The sequence below is a fragment of the Mus caroli genome, unplaced genomic scaffold, assembly GCF_978045245.1.
Source record: "Mus caroli unplaced genomic scaffold, Mus_caroli_1 scaffold_18, whole genome shotgun sequence".
Lineage (NCBI taxonomy): Eukaryota > Metazoa > Chordata > Mammalia > Rodentia > Muridae > Mus > Mus caroli.
The window spans coordinates 58,824,506-58,848,595 of record NW_028227273.1 but is presented as its reverse complement, the minus strand read 5'-3'; the positions used below and the strand labels follow the sequence as shown (position 1 = coordinate 58,848,595).

General features: G+C 48.1%; 1 protein-coding gene, 1 long non-coding RNA gene and 2 other non-coding genes across 4 annotated transcripts; all 4 read right to left on the bottom strand.

The window, feature by feature from the left end:
- Positions 1-7,903: 7,903 nt before the first annotated feature.
- Positions 7,904-10,196, bottom strand: LOC110284069 (uncharacterized). Its single transcript, XR_015045913.1, has 5 exons — positions 10,071-10,196; positions 9,855-9,892; positions 9,599-9,639; positions 8,357-8,506; positions 7,904-8,137 (listed from the first exon to the last, which is right to left on the bottom strand). It is a non-coding gene; the product is annotated as an uncharacterized LOC110284069 (long non-coding RNA).
- Positions 8,613-8,678, bottom strand: LOC115029768 (small nucleolar RNA SNORD52). Its single transcript, XR_003835334.1, has one exon. It is a non-coding gene; the product is annotated as a small nucleolar RNA SNORD52 (small nucleolar RNA).
- LOC115029770 (small nucleolar RNA SNORD48) lies at positions 9,732-9,794 on the bottom strand. The gene has a single exon (XR_003835336.1). It is a non-coding gene; the product is annotated as a small nucleolar RNA SNORD48 (small nucleolar RNA).
- A 4,105-nt stretch (positions 10,197-14,301) lies between the features above and the next one.
- Positions 14,302-17,181, bottom strand: LOC110312667 (heat shock 70 kDa protein 1A). The gene has a single exon (XM_021186465.3). The coding sequence runs from the start codon at positions 16,920-16,922 to the stop codon at positions 14,997-14,999; it is 1,926 nt and encodes a 641-aa protein (XP_021042124.1). The 5' UTR covers positions 16,923-17,181; the 3' UTR covers positions 14,302-14,996.
- Positions 17,182-24,090: the final 6,909 nt, after the last annotated feature.

Below are 24,090 nucleotides of genomic sequence, written 5' to 3'. Positions count from 1 at the left end.
AAAAAAGCCAGGCGTGGTTGCGCACGCCTTTAATCCCAGCACTCGGGAGGCAGAGGCAGGTGGATTTCCGAGTTCGAGGCCAGCCTGGTCTACAAAGTGAGTTCCAGGACAGCCAGGGTTACACAGAGAAACCCTGTCTCGAAAAACCAAAAAAAAAAAAAAAAAAAGAAAGAAAAAAAAATCAAGCCAGCTGAGCGAGGGCTCTCTGAGTGGTCCTGATGGAAAATGCCCACCCGACCCAGCATCAACTGTCACCCGAAACAGCATCCACCGTCACAAGGCCCTTTGGAGCTCCCTCACCACTGTGCTTGTCCCTGAAGTTTAACTGGGGAATGCTGGCAAACATTTCCATCGCAGGCATATTTTTAGATTTTAATGGTTTAATGATGGGCAATAGGCATTCTAGAATGTGGTCATTTCCACTTGAGGGTCACCTGACCAGGGACAATGACATCTAACACTTTCAGAGTCAGCATGTACTTTGGACTAACTGGCAATAATCTGTTTCCTTGTTCTTTGGGAAATTACACAGCAATCAAGACAGCCCTGTGGGAAGCAGCCGGACACCAGCACCAGCTACCTAAGACCTTTCCTCAAAACAGAAAAGCACAACAATAGTTAAAGATAACTATGGGGGGCTAGAGAGATGGCTCACTGGTTAAGAGCACTAATTGCTCTTCCAGAGGCCCTGATTCAGTTCCCAACAACCACATGGTGGGTGGCTCACAGCCATCTGTAATAGGATCTGATCCCCTCTACTGGTGTGTCTGAAGACAGCTACAGTTTACTCATAGAAATAAATAAATAAATTTATTTATTTCTAGCCACTCCCGGCTAGAAATAAATAAATTAAAAAAAAAAAAAGATAATTACGGAGCCGGGCGTGGTGGCGCACGCCTTTAATCCCAGCACTCGGGAGGCAGAGGCAGGCAGATTTCTGAGTTCGAAGCCAGCCTGGTCTACAAAGTGAGTTCCAGGACAGCCAGGACTATACAGAGAAACCCTGTCTCGAAAAAAACCAAAAAAAAAAAAAAAAAAAGATAATTACGGGAAGGTCTGGTCTGGCCTGCTTAGAGACACTGTCCACCTCCTTGGGCAGCGCTAAGGACCCTGCCTGTGCCTGTTGGGGTGGCAGCATTGTGATAAACCTGCATGGCCAGAACAGCTCCCAACAAACTGTGGCTGGCACAACTTCAGAACTCGACACTTCTCTTAATGTTTTTAAGGATAATTTCCTTTCCAATCATTAATGTGGCATTCAGTCAGGCTTCCAGTTAATCTCTTCATTATGCACTTTTTAAATATAATATTTCCATTTATTCTCTGAGAATTCCACACATGCATACAATATAGTTTGATCCTATCTACAGCCTGATCCAACAACTCAACTCAGCCCAGATCCCCACATGTGCCTCCCCCTTCTCCTTTTTTTTTTTTTTTTTCGAGACAGGGTTTCTCTGTGTAGCCCTGGCTGTCCTGGAACTCACTCTGTAGACCAAGCTGGCCTCAAACTCAGAAATCCACTGCCACTGCCCAGCTTGGGCAGCACCTTTTTAAGGGCAACACCTTTTGGGTAGGTAAGATGGCTCAGCTGGTAAAGGCATTTGCCTTCACACCTGAGACTTTAGTTCAATCCCTAAGACCCTCATGGTGGGAGAAGAGATCTGACTGCTAATTTGTCCTCTGATTTACACAAGTGCCCATATGAACACACACACACATTTGTAGGCTGATTCTCTATACCCTAGCAGCCTTCTGTTACCAATAGCTCCTTAGCTAGGTGTGGAGTCTTGTGAGTCACTCCCCTGTGTACTTATTTATATTCTAGAATTTCTAGTCACATTTTTATTCCTCCCAACCCCCACTGCTGGGAATTGAGCCCAAGACCTCCCACATAAGCCACACCCCTGTCTCCTGATAGCAATTTTAAAAGTCATTTTATTTTTTAGATTTTGTGTGTGTGTGTGTGTGTGTGTGTGTGTGTGTGGTATGTGCAATGGGTGTGTGCAGGTGAATTCAGGTGCCCATGGTGGCCAGAGACATCAGATCATCCTTTAAGAAAAGGTCTTTTATAACACAGGGTGGCATAGAGCTTCCCATATAGCCCAGGCTAACCTTGAATAAAGACAATCCTCCTGCCTCAGTCTCCCAAGTGCAGGGGTTACAGGTGGGGGGCCACCATACCTGGCTGTAGTGTGAGTTTCTTAACTGTAAAATCATTTTTTATTGTGCCTGCCGGCCAGCACCCCTGAGACAGGAGTCTCCAGTGTGTTATACTCTGGCTCGGCTCAAAACAGTTGTCTTCCAAGAGAGCAGCCCTTTGAGAATCAGCAGCCAAAGCTATGTTTTTAGGCAGGGCATGGTGGCAAATGCCTGACATCCCAGTACTCTGAAAGTAGAGGCAGAAGGATCAGGAGTTTGTGGACACTGTACCTCACATAGTGAGGGGCTGGAGAGCGGCTCAGTGGGCCACAGCTACTCTTGCAGAGAACCTGGGTTCCCTTCCCACTGCCACATCAATATACCCACAACCACCTGTAAGTCCAGTTCCAGGGGAACTGGAACTTCCTCTTCTGGCCTCCATGGGCACTATACTTGTGTAGTGACACAATCACACACACATACACGTAAAAATAAATGTATAAAGACAAACACAAGTCAGACATACAGAACATATAAAGATGTGTGTGAAGCCCACCCACACCCCTCAGTCTGTCATCCCTTCTCCCACCCCCTCATCACATTGCCATCAGTCTATCAGCAGCTCAACTTTGCCTGGAGCACATCACAAGCAGCTTGCTCAAAAATGTCTCCCAAAGAGCCGGAGCAAGAGCTGGAGAGATGACTCAGTGGTTAAGAGCACTGACTGTTCTTCCGGAGGTCCTAAGTTCAATTCCCAGCAACCACATGGTGGCTCACAACCATCTGTAATAGGATCTGGTGCCCTCTTCTGGTGTGTCTGAAAAACAGCTACAGTGTACTCATATATATGAAATGAATAAATAATTCTATTTTAAAATGTCTACCAACAGACAGTGCAGAGCCACAGTCCCACAAACAACCTCCAAGTCAGCTTTATTGTCTTGGCCCCAGTCTTTCTTCACAACCTGAATGAAATGACTCAAAGACCACAGTCACAGGCTCGATGGTGCCCTCAGAGCAGGGCATGCTGCTATGTCCTCAGCCCCGAATCATAAACTTTTCTCAACGCTGACAGAAAAGCCCTGACTGGCTTCCTGCTCCGTGCCTGGAACAGCCTGGCAGGTAAGAGTCAGGTGAGAAAGCCCGCCCAGCCTTCCTGGCATCGGAATGAGCCATGAAAGATATATATGCAGTAACACAGAACAATGGTCTAACCAGGAACAGGGGAGGTGACTCGGTAGAACCGGCCAAATGGAGATCTACTAAGAGTGAAAGGCAAGCCGGGCGTGGTGGCGCACGCCTTTAATCCCAGCACTCGGGAGGCAGAGGCAGGCGGATTTCTGGGTTCGAGGCCAGCCTGGTCTACAGAGTGAGTTCCAGGACAGCCAGGACTACACAGAGAAACCCTGTCTCGAATAAAAAAAAAAAAAAAAAAAAAAAAAAAAAAAAAAAAACAACAACAACAACAAGAGTGAAAGGCAAACAGGTAGCCAGCCGAAGCGAGAGAGCAAAGATGCCCAGAGCCACAGGGAAAGGCAGGGGGTTTACATTGCCTGTCGTGCTCACATAGAGGAGTTTGTCCTGCAGTCTGGAAGGGCTGTTAGAAGACCTTGTCATAGAACGTACCCTGACCTGGCTGAAGGACACCAATTACTACATAACCACTGCTATTTATATTTTTCTTTTAGTTGTTCGTTTCTTAAAAGGGAGCTTGGGAAGAAAGCAAGCGCCACGTCGCTCAGGCTAGCCCTTAAAAATCAGTATGCAGCTGGGCGTGGTGGCGCATGCCTTTAGTCCCAGCACTCGGGAGGCAGAAGCAGGTAGATTTCTGAGTTCAAGGCCGGCCTGGTCTACAAAGTGAGTTCCAGGATAGCCAGGGCTATACAGAGAAACTCTGTCTCGAAAAAAAAAAAAAAAAGTATGCAGCCAATGATGACCTTGAACTTCTGGTCCTCCAGGCTCCAACTGTGAGCACAAGGGTCACAGGCTTGTGTGACCACTCCTGGTTTTGTGCAGGGCTGGGGATCAAACCTAGGACTTTGTGCATACTAGACAAGCAGTCTACCATTGAGCTACATTCCTGTAGTCGTTGGGTTCTCTAGAGGAACAGAACTTATAGAATTATAAAGAGAGCATGTATGTATGTATGTGTGTGTGTATATATATACATACATATATATTACATGGCTCAGAACTAGCTTATGCCTTGAACCTGGACCAGCACCAGAAACAAGGTCTGACCACCCCCGGGGTGGGGGCAGTTTTGGACCATGGAAGCAAGAAGGAATGAAAACAAGACCTTTGGATAAATGAATAGTTGACCATTTACAGGAATGATTGACCGATTAGGAGGAGATGCCAATGGTTAGGGAAGGGCAGGTGAGATACTGAATAGGCTTTGCCACTCATACTAAATACAGTCTACGTGCTCAGCCTTTTGAAGATGTGTGTTTGTGTGTGTGTGTGTGAATATTACCTATCATATTTTACTCTCTCTGGGAGTAAGAAGTATGCTTATTTGCCTATTTTTTTAAAATATTTTTATTAGGTATTTTCCTCATTTACATTTCCAATGCTATCCCAAAAGTCCCCCATACCTCCCCCCCACTCCCCTACCCACCCACTCCCACTTTTTGGCCCTGGCGTTCCCCTGTACTGGGCCATCTCTTTCCAGTGATGGCCGACTAGGCCATCTTTTGTTATTTGCCTACTCTTGAGGGGAGTGTAACAGAGTGACCAGGTCGGTCAGAGTTAACTTAAGTATTCTGTATGCCTTTAGAAACTTTTTTCTACTGCTTCAAGTTTATTTTATTCATGTAAGTGTTTTGCCTGCATGTGTGTCTGTGCACCACATGTATTCCTGGTGCCACAGAGGCCAGAAGGGGTTGGACCCTCTGCACCTGGAGTTGGTCATAAGCCAGCAGATGGGAGCTGGGAACCAGAGCAGCCAGTGCTCTTAATCACTGAGCCATCTCTCTAGCCGCTCTCCAGGATCTTTCTGTTTTGTTGGTTTTCTTTCAAGATAGGGTTTCTCTGTGTAGCCCTGGCTGTCCTGGAACTCATTCTGTAGACCAGGCTGGCCTCAAACTCAGAAATCTGTCAGCCTTTTCTTCCTGAGTGTTGGGATTAAAGACGTGCGCCGCCACCACCTGGCACTTCTAGTCAAGTATTGGAAGTGATTATATACAGTATACACACCCATCAGAGTAAGAAGTTCACATGCGTGTACTGGCTCTTCTTCCAGAAGACCCAGGTTTAATTGGTACTACTACTGATATAAATCCAGTTCCAGGGGATCTGACGCCCTCTTCTGGCCTCTATGGGATTTCCACCCATGTGTCCACATGTAGACAAATTGTCCATAGACATAAAAACATTTTTTTCCTGTTTTGTTTTGCTTTTTCCTTGTTTTGAGACAGGGTCTCACTATGCAGCTCTGACTGTGTGTGCCTCCTCACCCAGCTAAAACATTCTCCACCCCCCCTCCTCACCCCCAGACTGGCTTTCCCTGTGTAGCCCAGACTGTCCTAGAACTCACTCTGTAGACCAGGCTGGCCTGAAAGGAACTGTTTAACAAGACTGGCCTTTCAGAAATTCAGAAATCCGCCTGCCTCTGACTCCCAAGTGCTGGGATTAAAGGCGTGCGCCACCACTGCCCGACTAAAACGTTCTTTTATAGTTGAAAGATTTTAAGTTGTTTGTCCATAGTCGCCTGTGGCTAAGTAATCCAGCCTAAAACTTACAATGTGTTTATTTTATGCATATGAGCATTTGATCATTTTGCCTACATGTGCACCACGTGCGTGCCTGGTGCCCAGACAAACATGACAGCAAAAACACCCATAACATCGAAACTTATTTAAAAATTTAAAAAAGACGATGTCAGAGTGGTGTCCCCAGCGACCATGAATTGCCAGCAGTCCTTGGGGGAAGAATAGTCTCCTGAGCCCTCTCACTCCAGGCTAGGACAACCAGTTCCTGTGCTACCAACCACAGCTTCTGTGAATTCACGTGTGCAGCGGCTCTGTTGTGCCCAGAAAAAATTAAATGTGATTTTTTTTTTTTTTTGAGTTAGGGTATCTTGTGTCCCATGCTGGCCTCAAACTGTAACTGAGGCTAACCCTGATCGCCTGATGTCCTTCATGATGCTGAGTTACAGGCATATATCACTGTGCCTGTTACCTGGTGCTGGGCACTGAGCCAGACACAAACATATTTTTAAGACAAGAGTTCACAGTTCAGGCTGTCTTTAAACTCATCTCCCTGCTGGAGTGTGGGAATTACAGGTGTACACCACTGTCGTTAGCTCTCTGAAATACTTCCTGGATGTTCTTGTAGGCCAGGGACTTATAGCTGGTTACCTTCCTCATCTGCACACCATCTTCCTCGGCACCGCCCCGCACCCCCCCCCCGTGTCCACCCACCCCACCCCCGGCTGTCCTGAAACTAAGTAGACTAGGCTCCTCTTAAACTTAAGAGATCCATCTGCCTGTCTCCCAGGTGCTGGGATTAAAGGAATATGCCACCACAGCTGGGCCTACTGCACATTATCTTTAGAAAAAAGAAAATTGATCAAAGCTCTAAGTTTAATACTCCTCCAAGTCTCTTTTTCACTTTCCTTTGTTTTCTAACTCAATGGTTTTGTGTGGCCATTGAATCATTGAATTATTTACTATATGTAATTACATGTTAATTGCCTTCAGACATCCCAGAAGAGGGAATCAGATCTCATTACAGATGAGCCACAATGTGGTCGCTGAGATTTGAACTCAGGATCTTCAGAAGGGCAGTCAGTGTTCTTAACCACTGAGCCATCTCTCCAGCCCTCTTTTTTTTTTTTTGGTTTTTTTTTTTTTTTTTTTCTTTTTTTTTTTTGGTTTTTCGAGACAGGGTTTCTCTGTGTAGTCCTGGCTGTCCTGGAACTCACTCTGTAGACCAGGCTGGCCTCGAACTCAGAAATCCGCCTGCCTCTGCCTCCCAAGTGCTGGGATTAAAGGCGTGCGCCACCACGCCCGGCCTTTTTTTTGGTTTTTTGAGACAGGGTTCCTCTGTGTAGCCTTGGCTGTCCTGGAACTCACTCTGTAGACCAGGCTGGCCTCGAACTCCGAAATCCGCCTGCCTCTGCCTCCCGAGTGCTGGGATTAAAGGCGTGGGCCACCACGCCCGGCTTTCTCCAGCCCTCTTAAATCTACTTTTCTCCCAAGTGCTCTCACGAGGCTGGGAACCCTCTATGCAGTAGTGATCTCTGATTCTTCTGCCTCCACCTCCCAAAGTGCTAGGTTGCAGGTACATACCATGAGAGCTTATGGCTTGCTAAGCAGGCACCAGAAGTCTCTGGCCTACATGACAAGTTCATTCACCAGGTAAGCACACCTGGAGTTTACTGGTGGACTCTCCAGAAGGCTGGGGTCTCCCTTCTAAATGCCCAGGGGTGCTTGATGCTGTCCTCTACCCTCTGCAGAGTGGGAGCTTAGGGGAGGCTGACTTGTTCCTAGCAGGTAGATCTGACCGATTCAGATGCTAATCTTTCTGCTAAAACTATTGTCAGCCATACAGGTCTGTATAGAATTTCCATCTGTGCTTCCAGAACAGATGGTGTTAAGGGACCTGAAACCAGACACACATGAAATGACTAGCTCCTGGGCATTTGATGTAGGCCGTCAGGTGGTGAGACTTGTGTGCTAAGGTTAAAACCTTATTCCCATTTATCTTCTCACACCTCCCCACAAAGTGACACAGAAAGTCAGTTTAAGTCCTTTTAAAAGTATTTTATTGAGATCTTTCGGGAAACTGTGCATTTCCAAGCCATTATATAGTCTGGGCAAGGTAAGTTTTTATTACATTGTCTAATACTCAGTCAAGTGAGGCCCTGGTTCAGTCTGGGCGTAGGGCAGTCAGCTCGCATAGATTACACCTTACAGCCTCTCATGTTCAGATAACTGGCAACAAAGCAATAAAAAGCCGTCCCAACTTGTCAGTGCACAGCAGCAAAGCCCTGAAAATTCAGAAGACATTTTCAGCTCCATGAAGGGAAACAGTAAACACAAAGCTGAGCTATGTGTTTCTAAACCCAGGATATTCCAACAAGGTCAGCACTACAATCTGCACAGCAGGTTCATTGTGCTCATTAACTTTACAGGCCCTAGTGACATCATACAAAGCATTCCCCCCCCCTTACTGCTTTTATTACACTGAAAGTGAGCTAACCACACACCTTCACAAGGGCAGGACAAAGGGCAGGCTCTCCTTAGATGATCAGGTCATCCAGGTCACATCTAGGTCACTTCCACCTTTGTCTGGATTCCAAGGTTAGCCCTCATCTAGGTAAGGAGATGGGGCCCCCGTGAAGTCCTCAGAGCTCACCCTGGAGAGTTAAGATGGGCACAATGAGAAACAGGAGCAGGGCATGTTCCTCACCAGAGCCAGTGCTGAACACCAGGCTCAAGAGTAAAAATTCAGGTTCCCCAAATGAGTCAGATTTATAGCTGACATCAAGGACAGCGTCAGAGACTCTAGTCTGTGAAATCATCACTCTCAATTGAGGGAGACCCGAATCTAGGGTACCATCCAGGGAATGTCAATCTGAGAGATAATAGACACAGGGTGTGGTAGCCAGTGTATATACTGTTAGGCTTTGGACTGTTGCAGAGTCATATAAAGCCAAAATTCCTGGGGACTGAAATTTAACTTCTAAAACCTTTAATGAAAAAAGGTGGGATGGGTTGGAGAGATGGCTCATACCATGTGTAATGTGATCTGATGCCCTCTCCTGGTGTCTGAAGACATCAATAGTGTCTACATATACATAAAAATATATAAATCTTAAAAAAAAAAAGGTGGTTGGAGCCAGGACTAAGGCCATCCTGAATTGAGAGCATACCCAAAAGCATAGTCTAAAAAACAGTGGCTCTCAACCTGTGTCACCAAGGGGCACCCTTAGGGGTCCCAGACAGGACAGTCTGTGTATCTCAATAGCAAACTTTAGTTATGAAGATGCAAGGAAAATAAAATAATTGATGGTTAGGAACATCACAGCCCGAGGAACTGCAATAAAGGTCCTCAGGAAGGCTGAGACCCACAGCCGTGGAGTAATCTATTAGCATATAAAAATTAAAGGCACAAGAAATGATCAAGGCAGCTCCTGGATCCACCATAGATTTAGAGTTAGGAAGCTTAGTTACGATCTAAAAACAAAAAGATGGCTGGGTGGTGGCTTGCTTGGAGACTGGCTAATGCAGGCAGGATATTAAGGACAAATAAAGGGCCAGTCGGTGGTGCTGCCTGCATTTAATTCCAGAAAGTAGAGGCAGGCGGATCTGAGATCAGGGCTACATGAAGAAACCCTGTCTCGAATCCACCCCTTCCAAAAAGTCAAGCAAGGGACAAGCATGCCAGACCAATGAAACCTAAGAAAACCGCCTAAAGGAATTTAAGGCGTTTGGATCCTAATACTAACCTTTCTTCAAGGGTAGGCAGCCGGCGTGTGTCCTCAAATCCCTATCAGAAAGCAAGACACAGTGGTACATTACTAAGAACTCCAGGCCACGAAACTCAAAACCCATGCCACTGCTGATTTTAGACCCGGGGACGGTCAGCGCGCTGCGGTGATGGCGTCAGCGAGACACTCAGAATCACCAGAAATCATCATTACTGTCCTCTCCCCGAAGTCAGCCCCTCCTCACACCGCACACCACTCGCCAGCATGCGCTTACCATGGTGCTACTGGGTCCAGCTGGCGTGGGCCAGGAACCTGGAAGAGATCATTTTGTGAGCACAGGTGCGAGAGACCCCGGCCTGCAGCCCGCACCCCGGGCTGGGTCAGTTACAAGGGGTGGCGTCACGTGGACATCAGAAACTCTAGTCTGTAAATGTGGGTCATCATACCCGGCCCCGCACCGCAGAGCCCTCCCCACAGGACCCCAGGATACCTGCGGCACGAGGCGGACTCATGCCTTGCTCTCCGGAGTCCTCAGACCCTGCCGAGACCGGTGGAAAGCAGCGAAGGGAAAAAGGTCCGCAAGCCGTGTGGGCGGGTGCACAAAGAGACCCGTGGTCGCCCGCCTCAGCCATTTATACCCAAGCCCGGCCTGGGGTCCTGACGCACATAGTCGTCTTCTCATATGCCTGACTTGATCGCGCTGACAAATGCGAAGGGAACAAAGAGGAATTATGTTTCTTACTGTCCTAAGTAGAGAATCATGTATATGACGACAATTTGATAAACTACCAATCCAAAGGAAAGAAAGAAAAAAAAAAAAAACAGGCAGCCTAAACGGCCAAGGTTGGGTAAAGACCCTGGAGCACCTACAGGGTAGGTCAGCTCTTTGGTCTCCTTTAGGCTTATGGCTTTGCGGATTCTGTACTCATGTTTGGATCCAGTCTACCCAGGAGGACTCTTATTGCCTACACCTAGCAGAAAAATCTGAATTTGCACCTCAGCTTCTGCTCTCCGTTAAAATTAAAAAAAAAAAATTACTGAGTGCTCTGCTGCATGTACACCTGCATGCCAGAAGAGGGCAGCAGATTCCCTTATACATGGTCACGAGCATTTGGTTGCTGGGAATGGAACTCAGGACTTCAGGAAAAAGCAGCCGGTGCTCTTAACCAGTGAGCCATCTCACCAGCCCCAACATTCTTATTTAAAGGGGGATAAAAACCACACACAAACAAACACACATCTGGCTCATAGTTTAAGATGGGTTCCAACCATGCCTACAATTACAGGCGTGACACACTACTATGTTGGGACACCGTTGTCATTAAAAAAAAGAGAGAGAGATAGGGGGCGGTTTCAAGACCGGGTTTCTCTGTGTGACCCTGACTATCCTGGAACTTGCTCTGTAGACTAGGCTGGCCTCGAACTCACAGATACCTACTTGCCTCTGCCCTGAGTGCTGGTATTAAAGACATACAACACCACTGGCCAGCTTTTAAGAATTGTTTTTTAAATTTATTTATTTTATTTACACACACGCACAAACACACACTCTGTAGCTGTGTTCAGACACCAGAAGAGGACATCAGATCCCATTACAGATGGTTGTGAGCCACCATGTGGTTGCTGGGAATTGAACTCAGGACCTCTGGAAGAGCAGTCAGTGCTCTTAACCACTGAGCGATCTCTCCAGCTCCAAGAAATATTTTAAAATTGATTGTATTTGTGTCTATGTGTGTTAGAGCAAGTTGTAAGCCACCTGGTGATAGGTGCTGGGAACTGAAGCCAGGTCCTTAGAAAGATCAGTAAGTGCTCCTGACCACTGAACCACTGCTCCAGCCCCCCCTTTTTTTTTTTTTTTTTTTTGAGACAGCTATTCTGTACCACAATGGTCAACACTCCTACTTCCTTTTCCTAAATGCTGAAATTACATGTGCAAGGCACTATAAGCTTCTCTATCTTCATTTTTAAATACATTTTTTTTTATTTATTATATGTAAGTACACTGTAGCTGTCTTCAGACACTCCAGAAGAGGGCCCCAGATCTCGTTATGGATGGTTGTGAGCCACCATGTGGTTGCTGGGATTTGAACTCTGGACCTTTGGAAGAGCAGTCGGGTGCTCTTACCCGATGAGCCATCTCACCAGCCCTTAAATACATTTTTAAAAGACTTATTTATTATATGTAAGTACACTGTAGCTGACTTCAGACAATCCAGAAGAGGGCGTCAGATCTCATTACGGATGGTTGAGAGCCACCATGTGGTTGCTGGGATTTGAACTCGGGACTTTCAAAAGAGCAGTCATTGCTCTTAACCGCTGAGCCATCTCTCCAGCCCTTAAATACATTTTAGCCAGAAGCAGTGGTGCACAACTTTAATCCCAGCACTCGGGAGGCAGAGGCAGGCGGATTTCTGAGTTCAAGGCCAGCCTGGTCTACAAAGTGAGTTCCAGGACAGCCAGGGCTATACAGAGAAACCCTGTCTCGAAAAACTAAAAAAAAAAAAAAAAGAATCCTATAGTAGCCGGGCAGTGGTGACGCATACCTTTAATTCCAGTACTTGGGAGGCAGAGGCAGGAAGATTTCTGAGTTCGAGGCCAGCCTGGTCTACAGAGTGAGTTCCAGGACAGCCAGGGCTGCACAGAGAAACTGTCTGAAAAAAACAAAAACAAAACAAAACAAAGAAACAAACCAAACCAAACCAAACAAACAAAAAGAATCCTATAGTAATTATGTGCTCAATAAGTCTCTCAGTTCCTAGGCCCAGATTCCACCTGGGAGGACTCCTGGAAGAGATTCTTCAGTTCCAAACTGTGTGCACGTACAGCCAGAAATGACCTCTAACAGTGTAAAATACAGCCAGAAATGACCTCTAACAGTGTAAAATACAGCCAGAAATGACCTCTAACAGTGTAAAATACAGCCAGAAATGACCTCTAACAGTGTAAAATACAGCCAGAAATGACCTCTAACAGTGTAAAATACAGCCAGAAATGACCTCTAACAGTGTAAAATGGCTTACGGATTAACTGCTTCTCTAATGAGCATAATGGCCTTGGCCTCTATTAAACTATTACCGAAGACTTCTTTACCCTAGGGTGGCCTTAAAGTTTCTGTTTGGACATGTTAGAAATACATGCAGTTTACACCTTGCCCAACAAATCAATTGATTCTCCATGGAGCTGGGGATTGAGTTGAGGGCCTCATGCATACTAGGCAAGCAGTCTCCCCTGATCTACCCTCCCCAGCTCTCAAAGGCTGGCATTGCCCCACGAAAACGCTGGAAGAGCCATGGGTCAAAAGGCTTTTGAGGAAAGCAGCTCTGCCCCCTAGGTTCTGCCTGCTTAAAAAGTCTTGAACATGGTAAGGGGTCTGCTACATCACCAGGCCTGGAAAGAGAGATGGGGATGGTGGAGATAAAGTGGATGGGTCAGGTAGCACAGTGCCCATAATCCCACCATTGGAGAGGCAGAGAGACAGGAGTCAGAGAGCAGCCTGGGTCTAAATAATCACTTCCAGCCCAGCTAAGGCTGCACTGAAAAACTCTGACTCTCTGTCTCTGTCTGTCTGTCTGTCTGTCTGTCTGTCTGTCTCTCTGTCTCTGTCTCTCTCTCACACACACACACCGTGCCCCTCCCCGCAAAAGAAAAAAGATAGCCAGACATGGTGCCTGGTCACAACTGTATAATTTCAGTTAGCAGGTTCAGGGGTATGGTCTGGAAATGGCAAGTTCAAAGCCAGGCTGAGCTACAGAGAAAGTGTAAATATAGTCTGGGCAATCCTGTAAGAGGTCTCAAAAAAGTAATAAAGAAGCCAGGTTGGGAAAGGCATATGGGTCAGAGGTTGAGGCTAGCCAGGACTGCATGGGGAGACGCTGTCTCAGAAAACAAAGCTTAAAAGGAGGGCTCAGTGGCTGGGGAATGAAGCTCACTGTCTAGAGCAGTGGCTCTCAAACTTCCTAATGTTGCTATCCTTAAGTTCCACATGTTGTGGTGACCATCAACCATGAGAAATAGTTGGTGTTGATACTTTATAACTATAATTTTAGCCGGGTAGTAGTGGCACAGGCCTTTAATCCCAGCACTTGGGAGACAGAGGAAGGCAAATTTCTTAGTTTATAGGCCAGCCTGGTCTATAAGGTCAGTTCCAGAGCAGCCAGGGCTACAGAGAAATCCTGTCTTGAAAAACAAAAAACAAAAACCCCTGTAATTTTCAATGTCTTACACAACCCTTGTGAAAGAGTCACTTGACTCCAATAGGTGTCCAAACACTGTTCAGGATTCAGGCCCTGGAGGGTAAGGGAGAGCTGAGTTCTCATAGCCCCTTGAGTCCCTCTTCCACTGACCCCAAACTACAGCACCACCCTACTTTTTCCCATGAATGAGCCCGACCCTTTAAGTAAATGCCTGTACTCCCTGCATAACTGCACCGAAAATCCACAAAAAAAAAAAAAAAAAAATCCCTTTTCCAGTTATCACAAAACTAAGAAATCCGGGGGCTGGAGAGACATGCTCTTCCCAAGGTCCTGAGTTCATATCCCAGCAACGACATGGTGGCTCACAACCATCTGTAATAAGATCTGATGCCCTCTTCTGGTGTGTTTGAAGACAGCTACCGTGTGTTCACATATAATAAATAATTAAATCTAAAAAAAAAAAAAACTTAAGAAATCCACATAAGCCCAGAATCCATTAACCCTCCCAACATACAAACAGACAAAATATACTTGTAACCTTTTATTTTGAATATTTAAGTCATAAAAGATTTTTTCATTAGTTTGTAGTGATGCATAGAACAAATGTACCCAGGGTGGCAGTGTAGGCGTGTTTGCAGGAAGGACACACCATCTTTAACCTACTTAGATTGAATGCAAAGAACATAATGGTTATACTGGTTATACATACCACAAACCGTAACACGGACAAGCAGATAAAGGTTAAGTACCAAAGAGTAAAGTTATGTAGTACAATTTACCAAGACGTTTCTGAAAGACAGTTTGTCTTAGAGATGACCATCTCCAGGGAACTGGGCAGCTAGACTATATGTCTTCCCAGGCTACTGGAACACTGATATAAAAATCCCCAAAAATCTTTAGACTTTACACATCATTAGCTATAAAACAAAATCCCCTGGTACAGTGCATGGAGCAGCTCCCAATATTACTTTGAATATATATATATACATATATATATATGTATGTATGTATATATATATATATATATATATATATATATATACTTTTAAAAAGCATACAAAATTTAACAGTCAACTCAGTTTAACAGTCAACTCAGGCGGTAACTTTAAACTTAACTATGGAAAGGACTATAAATAAACTTGACAGTAATCAGTGCGCAAGCAGCTATCAAGTGCGAAGAATCGGTCTTCTAAGACCACACCCGGAAAGAAAAGAGGAGGCCTCTAATCAACCTCCTCGATGGTGGGTCCTGAGCCAGAGGCTCCCTTGGGCGCCTGGGCCCCGAAGCCCCCAGCCCCAGGAGCACCCGCACCCTGGTACAGCCCGCTGATGATGGGGCTGCACACCCGCTCCAGCTCCTCCCGCTTGTGCACGAACTCCTCCTTGTCGGCCAGCGTGTTGGAGTCCAGCCAGGAGATGACCTCCTGGCACTTGTCCAGCACCTTCTTCTTGTCAGCCTCGCTGAGCTTGCCCTTGAGACCCTCGTCCTCCACGGCGCTCTTCATGTTGAAGGCGTAGGACTCGAGCGCGTTCTTGGCGGCCACCCTGTCGCGCTGCACCTCGTCCTCGGCCTTGTAGCGCTCAGCCTCCTGCACCATGCGCTCGATCTCCTCCTTGCTCAGGCGGCCCTTGTCGTTGGTGATGGTGATCTTGTTGGCTTTGCCGGTGCTCTTGTCGGTGGCCGTGACGTTCAGGATGCCGTTGGCGTCGATGTCGAAGGTCACCTCGATCTGCGGCACGCCCCTGGGCGCCGGCGGGATGCCGCTCAGCTCGAAGCGCCCCAGCAGGTTGTTGTCGCGCGTCATGGCCCTCTCGCCCTCGTACACCTGGATCAGCACCCCGGGCTGGTTGTCCGAGTAGGTGGTGAAGGTCTGCGTCTGCTTGGTGGGGATGGTGGAGTTGCGCTTGATGAGCGCCGTCATCACGCCGCCCGCAGTCTCCAGGCCCAGCGACAGCGGCGCCACGTCCAGCAGCAGCAGGTCCTGCACGTTCTCCGACTTGTCCCCCATCAGGATGGCCGCCTGCACCGCCGCCCCGTAGGCCACCGCCTCGTCCGGGTTGATGCTCTTGTTAAGGTCACGCCCGTTGAAGAAGTCCTGCAGCAGCTTCTGCACCTTGGGGATGCGCGTCGAGCCGCCCACCAGCACCAGGTCGTGGATCTGCGCCTTGTCCATCTTGGCGTCGCGCAGGGCCTTCTCCACGGGCTCCAGCGTGCCGCGGAACAGGTCCGAGCACAGCTCCTCGAACCGCGCCCGCGTGATGGACGTGTAGAAGTCGATGCCCTCGAACAGAGAGTCGATCTCCAGGCTGGCCTGGGTGCTGGACGACAGCGTCCTCTTGGCCCTCTCACACGCCGTGCGCAGCCGCCGCACCGCGCGCTTGTTCTGGCTGATGTCCTTCTTGTGCTTCCTCTTGAACTCCTCCACGAAGTGGCTCACCAGCCGGTTGTCGAAGTCCTCCCCGCCCAGGTGCGTGTCGCCCGCCGTGGCCTTCACCTCGAAGATGCCGTCGTCGATCGTCAGGATGGACACGTCGAACGTGCCGCCCCCCAGGTCAAAGATGAGCACGTTGCGCTCGCCCTTGCCGGTCCGGTCCAGCCCATAGGCGATGGCGGCCGCCGTGGGCTCGTTGATGATCCGCAGCACGTTCAGACCGGCGATCACGCCCGCATCCTTGGTGGCCTGCCGCTGAGAGTCGTTGAAGTAGGCGGGCACCGTGATCACCGCGTTGGTCACCGGGTGGCCCAGGTACGCCTCGGAGATCTCCTTCATCTTCGTCAGCACCATGGACGAGATCTCCTCCGGGAAGAACGACCGGCTCTCGCCCTTGTAGTTCACCTGCACCTTGGGCTTGTCGCAGTCGTTCACCACCTGGAAGGGCCAGTGCTTCATGTCGGACTGCACCACCGCGTCGCCGAACTTGCGGCCGATCAGCCGCTTCGCGTCGAACACGGTGTTCTGCGGGTTCAGCGCCACCTGGTTCTTGGCGGCGTCTCCGATGAGGCGCTCGGTGTCGGTGAAGGCCACGTAGCTGGGGGTCGTGCGGTTGCCCTGGTCGTTGGCGATGATCTCCACCTTGCCGTGCTGGAACACGCCCACGCACGAGTAGGTGGTGCCCAGGTCGATGCCGATCGCCGTGTTCTTGGCCATGGCGCCGCGCTCTGCTTCTGGAAGGCTGCGCTCCGCGGCGTGGATGCTCGGGGGGAAAGTTGCGCTCCGCCGCAGGGATGCTCCGGGGAAGGTTCCGCTCCGCGGCTTGGATGCTCTGAGGAAGGCTGGTCCTGGCTGAGGATCCGGAATTCCCCGCTCGCTCTGCTTCTCTTGTCTTCGCTTTTCTCCGAGTGGAACCAGAGTCTGGTTCTGTTTGAGGAGCTGTCAGCGTCTGGTCCCTGCTCGCCGCCCTGCGCCTTTAAGGAGTTTTCTCCAGCCCCGCCCACTCTCCGCTGTGCCAATCAGCGAGCCGGAGGAGGCCTTGGGGCCCCCGCCTTGGAGCTTCCCCGCCTCCCTTGAGTAATCGGTGTTGTGGGTTCCGCCCTTGTCCAGAACTCTCCAGACGTTTCTGGGGTTCGCCGGAGAGGACGGATTGCTGAGGAGGAGGGTGTCGGGAAGTTCTGGTGCTGCTATTGACTCTGTTGCCGAGGCCACGCAACTTCGGGGTCCCTGTGGGTGAAGCTGTTAAGGGTCAACTCCTGAAGGTGCTGGGTGGTGAGAGTGTGGGACTCAGAGCAGGGAGGGAGTTTAAGGTGTACAAATCCTTCCTACAGGATGGCGGACGCAGAAAGTTTTTCTAGAGAGGCGGGATAAGGCTTGCTAAAAACTCTGTGATTGGGTCCTGGTTTGAGTGACAGCGTTGGGCAGGGGCGCCTGTGGAATGCTTGCCTGTCCGTGTCTCCCCCCTCCCCCTTCATTTTATGTTTGGATAGGGAAATAGATCTTGCAGTATAGTTTATTTGTTTTGCTGTCTTTACATCACAGTTAAGGTAGGAGTATGCGGTACATCTCCTATGTAGTTCTCACGATTTTATAAGGAAATCAGCGTGTAAACACTTGATTCTCATGTTAGGAGGACCTGTGACTCAAAAGAGGAAAAAGGAAAGTGTCCCAGGATGGGGAGAGCAGGGCTTAATCTACCGCGCCAGGCTGCAGCCACTCCCTTTGCCTCAGGCTGCAGCTTGGCATTAGTAAGAAAAAACTTTCCATAGACGGTGAGGCAGAAGGACTGTAGAGAGCCCAAGACCAGCCTCCGTTATAGAGGAACCCTGTCTCAAAGATTAGATAAAAATTGCTCTTTGCCAAGCACCACTCTACAGCCTGTGCTCTGCTGTACTAAGGTCAGGTTAACCAACAGTTCGTTGGTTCTTCTGTCTGTGCCTGCCGCCCCTGTCTGTTCACCTCTTTTAGAAGAAGAGATGGTGTGCCCTGTCCTCTGATAGCATCTCGCCTCACAGTGCCCTACGAACTTTCTGGTGAGACCCTAAGCAGGGGTGTTGGGGCCCGCCTACTAATTTACCCTATTAGCTTTTTGTCCTAAACATCACTTTCTATGCCTGGTCTACCCTCTCCCTTTTAATTATAAGTACATTTAGCTGTCAGTGATGTCCCCTTTTCTCCTTCTCTGCCCCTCCTTGCTCCTCCTGTGTAGGAATTAAAGACCCCCTAGTCAGATGCCTTGAAACCACAGTATGAGGTTACTGGGTATGGTGGCCCACCTCTGTAATCCTCATGCTTTGGAGGGGCGGGCAGGAGGATGAAGAGTTTGAGGCTAGCCTGAGCTACATTAGGGCCTGTTTTCCAAAAAAAAAAAAAAAAAAAAAAAGTAGAGTCTTAGTTCTGAGATAACACCCATAGCAGAGAGAGGCTGTTAATTGTCACACACACACATCTTTTTCTTTTTTTTCTTATTCCTCTCTTAAACTTTTTTTTTCTTTTATTTTGAAATAGGGTCTTATGTAGCCCAGGCTGGCTTTGAACTTACTGTGTAGCCAAAGCTGGCCTTAAACCCTTGTTCCTCCAGCCTTGACTCCCAAGTGCCGGAATTCCAGACAAGCACTACAAGCTACACACACAGGTCTCTGAGTGTAAATTGGGGGAGGCAGTTTCTGGAGGGAACCCTGCTTTTAAATACAACTCCATTCTCTCTCTCTCTCTCTCTCTTTCTGTGTGTGTGTGTGTGTGTGTGTGTGTGTGTGTGTACATAAGTCCATATCAGAATATCTCTTCTGGGAATCCAAGGGCATTTAGTTTTCTGTGCTGTAGTTTGCTGATCTCAGCCAGTGTTTGGTAGATGCTGCTTCATAGATCCTCTGTTTGTGTGGGAAGAGTTGGCCAGCAGCAACTTGTTCCATAGTTAGACCTGATGAATTCAGTTCTAATGAGTCACCACCCTGATCTAGTCAAACTGGTTAAACTTCAAGAATTTTTCCATTACTCTGTGCACCTCTGGCTGGGGATTCCTCCAGGAGTCCATGTTGCTTAGCTACTTAGTCACTTACGGAGACTTGCAGACTCCCTTTCCTTAGAGGCCTCTCACCACCACCTGTGACCACTTGGGTTTACTCTTACCCTGTCAATCAGCAATACATAGAACTCTCTTTTAAAACAAAATTTGAGTCAGGGTCTCATTCTGTAGCACAGGATATCTGGGACGGTGTGCCTGGAAGCTGGCCTTGAACTCAGCTCCATCCTCTTGTCTCCCCACACAAGTGCTAGAATTAACAGAAACAGCTGCTGTACCCCAGCCCATGTCCATTTCTCCACAAGAAGGTATTTGAAATTTTGTCTGTCCTCTTAGCCTGGGTACTTCTGAGGCAGAAGCACAGTGGTAGTTTTGTTGTTGTTGTTGTTGTTAAGATTTATTTATTTATTATATGTAAGTACACTGTAGCTGACTTCAGACACTCCAGAAAAGGGCATCAGATTTTGTTATGGATGGTTGTGAGCCACCATATGGTTGCTGGGATTTGAAATCATGACCTTTGGAAGGGCAGTCAGTGCTCTTACCCCCTGAGCCATCTCACCAGCCCCCACAGTGGTAGATTTAACTGCTGAAGACTGGAGGGTCTGAAAAATCCCCCAAACTGCCGGGGCTGTTGCTCATTGGTAGAAAACATGCTAAGCATCCAAGAAGCCCTGAATTTAATTTCCAGGACCAATCCTCTCATCCCGAACACACACACACACACACACCAAGAGAAACTTTGTTTCATTCAGGAATTAGGCTTTTATTGAGTTCCATATTTGGAGGCAACAGAGTTCAGGGTTCTGAGGCTGGGAGGACTGTGGAGGACTTTTAAGGGGCGGGAAGCATCAGGGGCAGGAGAGGAAGCCAAGAACACTTGAGGAGAGAGAGAACCTCAGCCAGAAGCTCCAGCATCCCCTCCCCCCACCCCACCCCACCCCACCCCCTCCTTAGAATGCTTCTCTAAACAGCCCTGTTTTCTCCTCAGTCTTCTTGGTTTTTTTAAAGATGATATCATTTTAAGCATACCCAGGGGAAACCAAAGGAAATGTGACCCCCCCCCCCCAGGCCAGCTTTCTGGTTGTGTGTGTGTATGTGTGAGAGAGAGAGAGATTGAGAGAGAGAGAGAGAGAGAGAGAGAGAGAGATTTATAGTTCAAGCTGGCTGGAACTCTTGACAGAGAGAGAGAGAGAGAGAGAGAGAGAGAGAGAGAGAGAGAGAGAGAGAGGCTTATAGTTCAAGCTGGCTAGAACTCTTGGTTCTGCCTCAGCTCCTCAAATGCAGGTTTAACCGGTGTAAGCACCACAAAGTGCTGAGACAGGCATTCTTAAGCAAATTTCAAAGGTTTCGGTGACAAAAGAACTCCACTGACTTGGAAAAACACCCTTGGCTGGGTAAGTCCTGTGTTTGTCTCTGGAATCTTCCCCTTAGTCGATGATGGGTTGTTTTGGTTTTTACTTTTTAACAATGAAGTGCATGTGTGCTACCAAACTGCCTAAGTTTCTATCTGATCATCTCTAAAATAGAATTAAGGATAACTACTTCAGGCAGGTGTGATGGTGTGCTCTTGTGATTCTAGAATGGGAGAGGGAGAAGTTGAGGCAGGAGGATGCTGTGAGACTTTGAACAACCTGGGCCATAAGAAGAAACCATGCCTTGTTGGGTGTGGTGGCGTACACCTTTAATTCCAGCACTTGGGAGGCAGAGGCAGGCAGATTTCTGAGTTCGAGGCCAGCCTGGTCTACAAAGTGAGTTCCAGGACAGCCAGGGCTATACAGAGAAACCCTGTCTCAAAAAACCAAAAAAAAAAAAAAAGAAAGAAAGAAACCATGCCTCAAATCCACTGGTGTAGCTCAGCTGGTGCCTTGCCTGCCTAGTATGCACAATGTCCAGGGTTAGGTCCATGGCACCACAGAAACCAGGTCTGGTATCACAACACACCTGTAATACCATCAATGGGGTAGAGGCAGGAGGATCAGAAATCTAAGGTTATCCTTGGCTACCCAATGAGCTTGTAGGCAGCCTGGAATGCATAAGATCATGTCTCAGGAAACAAACACCTCCCCAAACTCAGACAAACAAAACAAACCAAAAACGATTTCATCGCATGGTGGCACAAGGGATTAACTGACTGGCACTTCAGTACCTGTTAGTGTGTGTTCAGGCAGTTTCCTCTTCTCTCATGGCTGTCCCACACACTCAGCTCTGGCTGGTGAGGTGCTTACAAGCTGGGAACCATTCACAGACCTATGGAATTACTTTGACATTAACACAAAAATGGCGGTAAAGCCAGGGTAGTGGTTTCTATCTGTAACCCCAACCCTTGAGAGGAAGCAACAGAGGTATTGTCACAAGTTTGAAACAACCTGGTCTCTACAGCCAGTTCCAGGCCAGCCAGAGCTATATTGTGAGACCCTGCTCTAAAACCAAACCAAACCAGCAGACCTTAGCTCTATGTTGTGCCAGTCTACCAGGAGAAAGGCTTCGGTATTAACTTCCTTACACCACAAAACAGTGACAGAAGACAGGCGTCGCTTTAGTATGCAAAGCTGGAGAGGTGTGTCTGTCTTCAGACACACCAGAAGAGGGCATCAGATCTCATTTCAGATGGTTGTGAGCCACCATGTGGTTGTTGGGATTTGAACTCAGGACCTTTGGAAGAGCAGCCAGTGCTCTTAACTGTTGAACCATCTCACCAGCCCTGGAGAGTTTTGTGGGGTTTTTTGTTGTTGTTTTTTTAAAGATTTATTTTTAATAATGTGTATGCATACAGAGGTGCAGGTGCCTACAGAGGACAGGAAAGGGCATTGAATCCCCTGGGACTGGAATGACAGATGGTTGTAAGTTCCAAACCATGGCACCTGGGAACTAGACGCAAATCCTCTAGAAGAGTAGGAGAAAAAATATAAATAATATATTAAAAATATAAATTATATATATATATATATATATATATATATATATACACACATACACATACATAAAGAGTAGGAGCAGCCGGGCGTGGTGGCGCACGCCTTTAATCCCAGCACTCGGGAGGCAGAGGCAGGCGGATTTCTGAGTTCGAGGCCAGCCTGGTCTACAAAGTGAGTTCCAGGACAGCCAGAGCTATACAGAGAAACCCTGTCTCAAAAAACCAAAAAAAAAAAAAGAGTAGGAGCAGCTCTTCACTATGGACCCATCATCTCTCCAACCCTGAGTTAGAGGTTATTCATTTATTTATTCATTTTTGTTTTTCCAGACAGGGTTTCTCTGTGTAGACCTGGCCGGGCTGTTCTGGGAACCGTAGACCAGGCTGACCTTGAACTCAGGATCCATTTGCCTCAGCTTCCCGAGTGTGCCAACAGCGCTGGGCTGAGTTGGGCTTTATTAAAAGACATTTTAAGGGCTGGTGAGATGGCTCAGTGGGTAAGAGCACCCGACTGCTCTTCCGAAGGTCCAGAGTTCAACTCCCAGCAACCACATGGTGGCTCACAACCATCTGTAACGAGATCCGGCGCCCTCTTCTGGAGTGTCTGAAGACAGCTACAGTGTACTTACATATAATAAATAAATAAATCTTAAAAAAAAAAAAAAGACATTTTAAAACATAGATCTTGAGTACAAGAGTTAAGACAGAGAGGCACCTGAGAGCAGGGGTGTGGGCTTTTGAAAGAAGAACGGCAGACACAAATGGATTTAGTCCATAACACAAACCCGGATAAGCCATGGTCCCCCACCTGCACAACCAAGAACAGACACATACGGCTCACATTGCATGAGAGTTTCATAGTAATAGGTAAGCCAGCACCAGCCTGTCTGGGACCCACAGAGCTTCCCACTTTTTCTTTTTCTTTTTTTTTTTTTTTTTTTTTTTTTTTTTTTTTTTTGGTTTTTCGAGACAGGGTTTCTCTGTGTAGCCCTGGCTGTCCTGGCACTCACTTTGTAGACCAGGCTGGCCTCGAACTCAGAAATCCGCCTGCCTCTGCCTCCCGAGTGCTGGGATTAAAGGCGTGCGCCACCACGCCCGGCCCCACTTTTTCTTAGAACCCCATGAAAGATCGGGGTGAGGGAGAAGGCAAGAAGGCAGTAGCTGAAAGGCCAGAGCACAGATTGTCCATCCTCTGCCTCAGAGCTGTTTCAAAGCTTTGCCTTGAGTCTGCCTCTCCACTCACTGACAGTATAGACTCAGAAGGGCAGCAGAGTGAAGGTCAGGGCTCTGTAAGCTTTAAATCCAGGTGGATTAAGTGACCACCCAGCAATTTCCCCTCCTCCTGCCCCACCCTCTCAAGGCGCTGCCCCTAAGCTCCTGTCCAACCAAGCTTCCAGCTTCTCCTTGTCTGCCAGAAACTGGGAAAGGAAGGCAGGCCCCATGGCATGGCTGGCACACAGATCATAGGATCTCGGGATGTTAAATTCAGAGCCTGACTAAACTTGCTGTGCCAGAGCAGAGTGGAGGAAAGGGGAGAGAGCCAGGATAATAGTTTATTTGTTAAGCAGTGTTCTTGAGAATAATGACAGGGCAATTCCTTCCAGGACAAACAATTCCTCCAGGGCAAAGCCAGCAAAAAATGCAAATATGCAGAAGTCTGACAGACTCAGAGCGGCAGGAAAGGATGGACCACACCCCAACTCCCAACTCCCCGCCCCCGCCTCCCTCCCCCCCCAACTCCCAACTCCCCACCCCCGCCTCCCTCCCCCCCCAACTCCCAACTCCCCGCCCCCCGTCACCCCCCCCCACTCGTGATTTTTCAAGACAGGGTTTCCTCTGTGTAGCCCTGGCTGTCCTGAGACTAGCTTTGTAAACCAAGCTCAACTCGAACTCAGAGATGCACCTGCCTCTGCCTCCCAAGTGCTGGGATTAAAGGTGTGTGCAACCCC

Coding starts and splice junctions, on each gene's coding strand:
- LOC110312667 (XM_021186465.3), bottom strand. CDS start 16,922: ATGGCCAAGAACACGGCGATCGGCATCGACCTGGGCACCACCTACTCG.